Below are 10877 nucleotides of genomic sequence, written 5' to 3' on the forward strand. Positions count from 1 at the left end.
TTATTTTGTTTTGTTTTGATATGCCCAAATAGGCTGCTCGTGTGCACTAGTTTGATTTTTGGCACCTTTTGATCTCTAATGTCCTGTCACCAGGTAGTCAGTTCTGTAACTAAGTATGTGCACACAAGAGTCCATTAAATTTTCGTATATGGGATCAGCTCGGGTGTTCAGGCAGTCGGTCACCTAGTGTGTGATGCAGGCTTTCACCCCCAGTTCTAGAGAGGCATGGGTAATTGGTGCAGGCACTGGACTCTGGCTGTGGTAGGGGATCACGCGCTGAGCCAGGCAGGGAGCTTACGGCTGCCCCTTAGAGTCTGAAAGGAAAGCATGTCCCTATTCTCTAGGGTGAGTAGGTAGGTGAGTTTTGTACCCGGGCTAAGAGCACCCCACTCTGTTGGCTGTAAAGACTCAAGGGCACCACTTTTTCTTGAACTCCTGTAGCAGGTGACTAGGCACTTTAGGTGCTACCACCAGTCCTCAAGACCCTGCTGCAGATTGATAAAAGTGCTTATTTAAGGGGGAGGGCTGTTTCAAGGGTCACAAATCTGCCCATTGACAGTTGAAGCAGTTGAAGTTAAACTTCAGCTGTGTGCCCTGTAGTACTGTGGCAGTGAGGGCTAACACTGTTGAGATGGGTCCCCACAAATCTATACAGGGGTGTAAGGCACTCAGAGTCTGCGGACCCCTGATTTCTGTGGCCAGCAAAGGAGCTGTGCTGACCCTGTGTTCCTGGTTTAGGGGAGCCAGCAGTTTATTTGTTCCCTCTCCAAGGCCAGGAGAATGGGTCAGGGTGCCTTTTGGGATCTACTTCTGGCGCAGGGGACTCCCGGTGGAGAACGCAGAGGGAGGAGGTAAAAGGGAGAGAGGTTTTTCCCAAATCCGGTGCAGAGCGTGGAGGGAGGAGGTAAAAGGGAGAGAGGATTTTCCGAAATGGGCTTTTTTTTTAATTGCTGTGAAAGGGTGCGCACATGTACTTATCCTAGCCTCTTGGGAGCTGCTCTTCTCTGGTTCGGAGTGTCCAAGCAGAATCTCTGCTGCCAGGTCTCTCTCGAAGTGGAAACTGCTTCCCGAGTGCATGCACAGCAGAGCTGTTTGCCTGCTTCACTGCGGACTGGCGGGGGTGTGTCTCTGGAGTTTCGCCACTGCGGCTCTAGCCCTCTTCATTGCTTCCAAAGGGTCTTCCCCTCCCCTATGACTCAGATGGATTTCTTAACCTTGCCTTGTTCAGGGCTGCCAGATGTTCACATAGAATCAAATCACTTGTTTTTCCAGGTCTTTGTTGTAAGAGGGATATAGGAAGCATCTAACTACTCCGCCATGTTGACCATGCCTCTGCTATGAATCACTTTCTGACCTTCTTTTTTTGCTTTGTGCTGCAAAGATGTCTTATGTATCTCAGTTCACGGATGAACAACCCCCGCAACCCACATACACCTCAGACAAACGTTTTTGTCTGTGTATTCTCTGTCTGTGTCACTGTACACAATGTTAAGCCTTGTCGGTTTGTCTCTTTGCTGTTTATATCCTTATCATTGCCATTTTCATTCCAGTGCCCTTTCAATTTTTTTTGGTTTTTATCAATTTCATTCTTCTCCTCTGGTAAAATGTTTATTCTAAAACAGGTCCACAAACCATTTGTAGCTCTGCTTGGATACAGTTAAACATTTCATTGAATGTATTAAGGCTATATTCCTTTAGTATCTACAGGTTCCTCTTTCTAGTCTCTTTGTAAGCAAGAGCAACATTTGGATGCAAAAATGTCATCAAAAAAAGTCATGTGCCTGGGTCACAACTGTCACAACTATAGTCTACTCAATCTACCATCTGTCTCTGAGGGTTGACTCAAGGAGCAATTTGTGGGTAGGCATGATTGTTGCCTCCTAAGGTAATTTAAGAGGGTAGAAGTCAATGTCAAACATAACTAATTTTCCTTTTAAATCCACTTTGGAGGCAACGTTTGATAAATTGTCTAATTCTCTTTTGATGTTTGTCCCTTTCTGCCTCTGTCAGTTCTCAGGGTTATGAACTACACGTGTATATAAATCAGAATTTATTTTTATTGTTTCTACCATTACTTTCAGTGTGGCATTTGTGGTTCAATGGTAGAACTCTCACCGTCCGTGTGGGAGACCCAGTTTGATCCCCAGACAACGCACCTCATATGCAGCCACCACCTATCTGTCAGTGGAGTTGTGTGTTGCTATGATACTGAACAGGTTTCAGGGATGCTTGCAGGCTAAGGTGGACGAGGAAGAAAGACTTGCTGATCTACTTCAGAAAAATTAGCTCATGAAAATCCTGTGGATCACAATGGAGCATTGTCTGATCAGCAACTGATCGTGAAGATGGTGCAAAACTGGGCTGTTTTCTTTCCCTGGTGCATAGGGTCACCAGGATTTGGGGCCAACTCGGTGGCAGCTAATACCACCACCATTATTTTCTTTGAGTTCAAAGTTCCAGAATTTGATGGAGAAACAAATATTGGCTTACTTTATCCATGCTGACTCCAATTTTATAGTCTTGGGTTTCTTCCTCTACTTTTCGTCCTTTAGGACAAAATAATTGTAACCTATTTTCCTAACCCCTGAGTTGCCCTTCCCTGTATTTTTCTTAGCTCAGGGGTTGCTTTGTTGAGTACATGACCAAAACTCTATGCGTTTACCTTATCCCTGCATATATGAGTGCATCACAACATTTTCTGTTTATTTCTCATATTCTTTCTCCTGATATTGCTGAACTTTTGGCTGTGATTGCATTTCAGATCCATGTCTTCAGTTGTTAGACATGACAGAGGCCATAATCTTTGGACGTGCTGTGTGGGCCATGTCTTTGAGGAGACTTAGTTGTAGAGATAATCCAAAATAGCTGCCAATGCTGAAATCATGATTTGGTAATGACTATGTAGTGTATCCTGTACATATATATACAATTTACATATGCATATAGGATGATTTAACTGGGCAAACTCTAATGAATTAAAAATTGGTTTGGATTACTTGAGCATACAAGATTTGATGGAAGGAAAGAATGATTGGGTAAAAAGACTTTGTTGGATGATAGGGAAAAACCAGTCTGGGATTAAATGATTGCTGTAGATAATCCCCAAAATGAATTAATCCAAGTGAATTAATCTAACAAGCATAATCAGCGTTGAGGATAACTGTGTTATCTCCAGATTTCAAAAGGAGAGTCAAGAAGCCAACATCTAGTGAAGAGTTACAAAAATGTAATTAAAAAGGAAACTGGTTTTTCTAGGGAAAAACAAAAAGGCTTGATTTTAGTTTTCTTCTCTTTCTCTTGCCTTCCTTCTCTCCCTCTTCCTCATTCTCTCTCCCTCTCCCTTCACACTTCCTTCATCTATCCTTTCTTCCTTCCCTCTTCCCTCCTTCCTTCATTCTTTTTTCTTTCTTTCTCTCTTCTTTCCTTTCTCTCACCTAGCTGTATCTTCTAAGTTTCCATAACATTCTGCTATAGCTTAACTATTGAAGTACTTACTTCTTACCTCAGATCTCTGTCTTCTCATTGGACAGTAAGCAACTTGAGGGAAATATCTGCATCTCATTCATGTGGTCCCCATTGTGCCTTACAGGTCATTGATCTTCAATAAATGTAAATGTATGTATTTTATAATTAAGGAAGAGTGACTTGGTAACTTTAACAATATGAAGTGTTATGATGTGAAATGTGCTACATAATTATTCTTTGGAAACAAGCCGCCATTAGAATAATCTGGTGGGTTTTCAGGCAGAAGATAAAAACATATTTTCTAGACTGTAAAGGTAATAAAATACTACAATAGATAACCAGGGAAGGAGGTGAAATCTCCATCCCTGGAAATTTTTAAAAAATTGGGCAGAGAAAACATCTGTGAGAATCGTTTAGGCATCAAACCTGTCTTAAGGCATGTAAATGGAGAGAATGACAAATGGTTCTCTGATTATTTGAGTACTTAGCCCGGGGAAGAGAAGACCAAGAGGGAGGCATTAAAACTGCTTCCAATATGGAAAGCAGCTGTAATTGCTTTCCATAGAATATGGAAAGTAAGTTGAATAAGCTTAACTCAAAGTCTTAGAAATTTAAGTTCCATTCTATAATTAAGGATTTTAAATCATAGGTTGTGAAAATCTGAAAAACACAAATATTGATCTTTGTGAGATGTGGAAATTCAGTTCTGTGATTCTGTTGCAGCCTAGTTTGTGCAGTAGTCTGAGTAGGCAGAATTATTCCAATACATAATATTCACTGGATAGCATTCTTTTGGGAAAGTAAGATTTCTGCAAGTTTTATTTTAAAGCATCGATTATCATCACCTCTTCAAGGATAAGAGGGGAGAACTGAGCTAAAAGATGTGAAGTCCTTCCCTCTAAATACCTCTATGAAACCAAAAACCAAACCCTTTTCTGTTGAGTGGATTTCGACTCATAACAACCCCATAGGATGGAGTAGAGCTGTCCCATAGGATTTCCAAGGATTGACTGGTGTATTCAAGCTACCAACCTTTTGGTTAGTGGCTGAGCTCTTAACCACTGCACCACCAGGGCTCCAAATGACTCTATAATAGAGTTGTATTATTAAATCAGTAGCTGAAGCATTAGGAGAAGTCTGGGACAGAGCTGTCTTCTGCCAGTTCACCTTGTTTTGTCCACTGAACCTTTGCCAGTGAAAATGTAGAAGAATCGAAGGAGTACAAGTCCTATCAATAAAAAGGGAACCAAAATGCCTGTTAAAAAATAATCTCTATTAGCTATTTGATTGTAATTTCAACGTGGAACCACATGATGTCGCAATTGGATTTTGATTTTCAGTGTGTGTTTGTTTCACTAGATGAAGGCGTTTTCAAAGCTGGAGCTGAGAGATCTGAAATGCGAGGGGCAGCAGAAGTCCAAGAAGACGAAGATACTCAGGTCGAGGTTCCAGTTGATCAGGTAATCTCCATACGTTTAAAAAATATGTATAAACCAATTCATACTGGTTTTCTTTCCTTTTAAATTTTGTATTCTCTGCTCAGTGCTGTTCCTATACATGTTTGTTGAACTCTTTCAGGTGCTGTGTGGCTGAATGATCTTAAAAACAAAACAAAACACCCTTCAGTTCTTCCTAGTATTCCTTCAAACAATAGCCATTGGGCTGAGCCCTTTCTTTATCATGGAAAATGGAATACTTTTACTAAACAGCCTTGGAGAGGAGGATGGGATGGAGTTAGGTGTGAGATACAAACAGAGAAAGTTTGATACAATGAGAAGTCTTGGCTTGGGGTTTTTATCTAGAAATAAGTCCTTCATTTAGAAAAGCTTTTTTTGTTTTTAAATAAATGCCATGATAGTCTCTCCTTAAGTATCCTTAAAATTGTGATTGGAATTTATTTTTCATAAGGGAATTGCTTATATGAACGCAATTCAAGTATTTGCTGTATGTGTATTGACTTTCTTAGGCCTGTAGAACAGTGAAATTTTAGCAGTGTGTGTGTGTGTGTGTGTGTGTGTGTGTGTGTGTGTGTGTGTGCTTGCTTATAAAAGGGACTTAACTAAAACCAAACCAAATCCATTGCTATCAAGTCGATTCTGACTCATAGCAACCCTATAAGACAGAGTAGAACTGCCCCATTGGGTTTCCAAGGAGCAGCTGGTGGATTCCAGTTGTCAACATTTTGGTTAGCAGCTGAGCTGTTAACCGCTGCACCGATAGGGCTCCATAAAAGGGACTGAGTGGTGTTAATTCTGGCTAAATGATGCAAAAAAATAAAAGTCAGTTATGCTTCTTAATATAATTCAACAAGGTTTCTTATAGTCCTAAATGGAGGATTGGCATTCAGGTGAGGGGGGATTAAATCATAATCCCAGGCTCATGGGAATAGGAAGAAGTCTGTAGAGATTGCCACTTGTCCTTTATTATGTGATATTTCATTTTCAAAAAGCAAATTCCACAATCCAGTAAATTCCATAGGTGATCTCCTCAGTTGTATTTGTCTTAACAGTGAGGCAGTAAAATTGCTGCTTGAGAATATTCCACAGGCATTTTCTGCAAGCATCACCTTCCTGATGAAAAGCCTAACGTGTTAAAAATCACACAGATTTCAAAAATCAAATTTGTTATCCAGGATTAGCTATAACTAATAATTTTTCATAAACTCTTAGTTATAGGTATTTTTTTTTCCTGAGGGAAAATGGAATTTTAAGTCTTCTGTGAAGCTCTAATTAAATATTATATTTTAGACCAAGAAGAGTAATCATCAAGTATCTATCGCAACTAATAGCCTCAGAAACCAAGATTAATTTGTATTCCAAAGTCAAAATGCCACATACCAAGATAAAATCATAGCATTATTACCAAAAGAGAAACCTCTTTGTTAATTAGTGACTCAACAATTGCAAAATCTGATAGGTGTTTCTTTAGGAATAAGTTTGATGATCACAAGTAAAGCAAGCTGGGAGGGGGAACTGATCTCTGATGATACTTGAACAGCCTTGGATAAGGTGTCTGCAGAGCTTGATTTTTTTATTTAACTTAAGAGTCCTAGCTTATTAAAATGCAACTATGCAAGAGAAGGCGTCCCTGGCTGTTGTAATCAGTTAACACATTTGGCCAATAACTGAAAGGTTGGAGGTTCAAGTCCACCCAGAGGTGCCTTGGAAGAAAGGCCTGGCAATCTACTTCCAAAAAATCAACCATTGAAAATGCTGTGGAGCACAGTTATACTCTGACACACATGGGGTCACCATGAGTAGAACTTGAATGGTAACTGGTAACTGGTATGCAAGAGAGAATGATTAAACGAACTGGTGAAAGCTGGGCAATATCAACAAATCTATGTCAGCTGGAAGGAAATAAAACCAGGTAGCAAAAGATCAGAATTACTTTCCTCTTTTACTCTAATGGTAATAGAGTGGGGATTGTCTAGTTCATTTGGTTGGCACGAGGTACTGAATATGAGGTCGGGTTTTGCGGTAATTGTCTCTAAGGTCTGGTGACTTTTGTTCTGTATCCTAAACAGTTATGTTATAAATGCGGTGAAAAATTAAGTGAGAATGTGGAGAAATTAGTGTAAAACCCATTGGCTGGCTCCATTATAGTAAGCACAATTCCAAGGACATGCCCTAATGATGATGTTCATTAAACGATCGTTGTTAATTGCTGTTGAGTTGGCTCCAACTCATGGCAACCTGTGTGTGACCAAAGAAAACATTGCCACGTCCTGCCTTAACTTCATGATCGTTGGTATGTTTGAGTCCATTGTTGCAGCCATTGTATCAATCTGTCTCATTGACGGTTTCTCTTATTTTTGCTGGCCCTTCAGTTTACCAAACACAGTGTCCTTCTCTAGTGATTGTCTTTTTCTGATTGTGCCCTGCACTATATCAGACAATATTCTATTGTGACTCATAGGGTTTTCATTGGCTAATTTTCAGAAGTAGATCACTAGGCCTTTCTTCCTAGTCTGTCTTAATCTGGATGCTCTGCCAAAACCTGTCCACCGTGGGTAACGCTGCTGGTGTTTGAAATACTGGTGGTATAGTTTCCAGTATCATAGCAACACGCAAGCTACCACAGTACAACAAATTGATAGACGGATAGTGGTTATTAAATAATCCTCCCCAAACCAAACCTATTGCTGTTGAATCGAATTCTGACTTATAGCGACCCTATAGGAGAGAGCAGAACTGCCCCATAGGGCTTCCAAGGCTGTAAATCTTTATGGAAGCAGACTGCCACATCTTTCTCCCACAGAACTTCTGGTGGGTTTGAACAGCTGACCTTTTGGTTAGCAGCCAAGCACTTAACCACTGCAGCACTAGGGCTCCTTTATTAAATAATCACTGCCATTTATTAAGTACCTGCCAAGTGCCAGGCACTGTAGTAGGCATTTTTATCTCACATAATTGTGATGACAACCCTGTAAGATAGGTCTTATCCCCATTTTATATAAAGAAAGAAAACCAGCTTATATAGGTGAAATCACTTGGCTGTGGTTACACAGCTAAGGAGTTGGGATTTGAATTTAAATCTGTCTAACTTCGAAGCAGAGGAGTGATCTGGGGGAAAAGTATGTAATGGGAAAACAGAGGCCAATTATTAACCCAGGGAAGGAAAAAATTCCTGCATAAGAAAGGAAATTTAGCCATAGTATACTACTTGGCTCAGCTTAAATAATATACATTCCCTGTCAGTCCATACCTAGTTAAATTCTTCAGACTTGTTTCCCTTCATCCAAATGGTTCATGTTGTCTCCACCAGACTGAGTCCAGCACAACTAGATGGTGCCCGGCTACCACTGCTGACTACTCAGACAGGGATCACAACAGAGGGTCCCGGACAGAGCTGGAGAAAAATGTAGAGCACAATTATAACTCACAAAAAAAGACCATATTTACTGGCCTGACAGACTCGAGAAACCCCGAGAGCATGGCCCCCGGACACCCTTTTAGCTCAGTAATGAAGTCACTTCTGAGGTTCACCCTTCAGCCAAAAATTAGACAGGCCCATAAAACAAAACGAGACTAAAGGGGCACACCAGCCCAGGGGCAAGGTCTAGAATGCAGGAGGGGACAGGAAAGCTGGTAATAGCGAACTCAAGTTCAAGAAGGGAGAGTATTGACGTATCATGGGATTGGTAACCAGTGTCACAAAATAATACATGTACCAATTGTTTAATGAGAAGCTAGTTTGTTCTGTAAACCTTCATCTAAAGTACAATAAAATAAATAAATAAAATTAAATGATTCATGTTGTAATTTTAGTCAAAGGGCCATGAAGAAGGGAAGGGGGTGTGTGTGTGTGTGGTGTGTGTGTACAAATATCATGTGCAAATGGCCAAGTAATTTATCTATACCAGAAAATCTTAGCAACTTTTAGAAGTAGGTATCGAGGCCTCTGTTGGGAGACAATTCTCCATGGATCTCCTTTGTTTCTGCAGATCTTGTGAGCAGAGGCACTGACTGCCTTTGTTCCACATTATTGTTTTCAAGAATGTTTGTATGGTAAAACAGCCTTGGAAGACAAAGATAGTGGCTTCCTCTGGAGCAGTTGTTCTCAACTGGGAGCAAGTTAGCCTCCAAGGGGACATTTGGCAATTTCTGGGGACATTTTTGGTTGTCATAACTGGGAAAGTGCTACTGGCATCTAGTGGGTAATGACAAGGGATGCTGATAAATATCTTATAATGCACACTACAGCTCCCCATAAAGAATCCAGCCCAACATGCCAACAGTACTGAGACTGAGAAACACTGCTCTGGAGCAAAGGCCAGGTTTGTTTAATGTCCAGTATAATAAAGATAATGTCTCTCTATGATGCAAATGCAAGTTGGGTTTACTGCCCATTATAAAAGATTTGGATTACCTGAGCTTGGGGCGGTTCCTCCAAAATGCAAGCCACTGTGTGTGCAGGTATTACCTAGCCCTCTTCCATTGTACTGTGGAAACTGGGCCTTGGGGAATGGGTGCAAGTGTCGAGACTCTGGCTACTACTATTGCTGTGCATAATAAAGTCCTTTGTCTCTGACCCAGGAGTCTTGTGTCTTCTGCCAGCATCCATGAAACTGTGGCAGGCTAATGTGTAAGTTTGCAAGTAGGGTAAAATTCCAGACCTTCTACAGTTCTTGATAGCCTCTACTGGTACCATCTAGCATGCGTGTTTGTGTGTGTGTGGAATGAGGCATTGTGGACTAACTATAGCTAAGAAAGAGTCTGAGCTCTCCCCCAAGGTCCAGACTCTTTTCATGAGTTAGAGACAAGTTATTTATGATGGACCTAATGCTACTCCCAAACCCATGGGGAAACTGAAGAATGCTCATACTCTTTTATGTACTTGGGGAGGCCCAAAAAAAAAAACAAATGCCTTTTCTTAGGTAACAGTTTAAGAGAATAAGATACTTTTAAAAATTGTTTTTTTTTTCCAAGTACAGTCCAAATCAATCTGGGGTTGGCCATAAGCAGTGGAGTTAAGTGCCTGATTAACCAACACCTGTAATTATACCTGGCCACTGATGACCTATGTGTCTCTATGCTCCATTTATAAAGCGATGCTTTTCTGAGCTGAGGAGTCAAAAACTGAACCTGATCTGTTTTCAGTTAAGCAAACTGCCCCTAATAAGTAAGGATCAGGCAAGAGAATCCACTATCTCAAAAGCACGGGCAAATAAATACCTATAAAGTAACAAATAAGCAATTATATTTGGATTTTTTCCATTTGGCAGAAGAGTGCAGATGATGGGAATATTAACTCTAGAGTAGTTTTGGATTGTTTTATAGTTTTTCCCATTCGTTTGTAGTTGAATTTAAGTAGTAAAATAATGAGAATTGCAAACGTTTTAATCTAAATAGTTCTCATTAAATAGTATTTAAGCCAGCATCATGAGTACTTGTAAGTGATTATATATTAATCAAAGTTATACATAAAATACTTTTTAAAAGTCAACCATTTCAACAAGGATTATAACAAAAATAGCAATTACCTGCTCCACCCCTCCCCATTCTAATACCTCAGAGGTACCCAATTTGAATTAGTCTAGCTATTTCTCAGGGAATTCACTACCATACTTCTACAAGCCATATGTCTGCCCGCCTCATTTGAACACCTCTGAGATCTTAAGTCTAACAAACGATGGTATATCATAATTTTTTTTAAATTTTTGCTTATTGTACTTTAGGTGAAGGTTTACAGAACAATTTTTTTCTCATTAAACAGTCAGTACACATATTGTTTTGTGACATTGGTTAACAACCCCACGACATGTCAACATGGTCCCTTCTTGGCCTTGGAGGACCTTTTTCTCTCTTTTTTGGTGAAAATATACATAGTCAAATATACACCATTTCAAAAATTTCTACATGTACAATTCAGTGACATTGATTACATTCTTCCAGTTGTGCTGCTATTCT

The 10877-nt window shown here is 40.1% G+C and overlaps 1 protein-coding gene across 1 annotated transcript in view; it reads left to right on the plus strand.

Moving 5' to 3' along the window:
- Positions 1–10877, plus strand: part of DCDC2 (doublecortin domain containing 2) — a 292326-nt gene that overhangs the window by 241614 nt on the left and 39835 nt on the right. The window contains exon 8 of the mRNA XM_004383992.2: positions 4825–4925. Coding sequence (XP_004384049.1) covers positions 4825–4925 — 101 coding nt within the window. The remainder of the gene's footprint in view (positions 1–4824; positions 4926–10877) is intronic.

The sequence above is a fragment of the Trichechus manatus genome, unplaced genomic scaffold (assembly GCF_000243295.1).
Source record: "Trichechus manatus latirostris isolate Lorelei unplaced genomic scaffold, TriManLat1.0 scaffold00115, whole genome shotgun sequence".
Classification (NCBI taxonomy): Eukaryota; Metazoa; Chordata; class Mammalia; order Sirenia; family Trichechidae; genus Trichechus; species Trichechus manatus.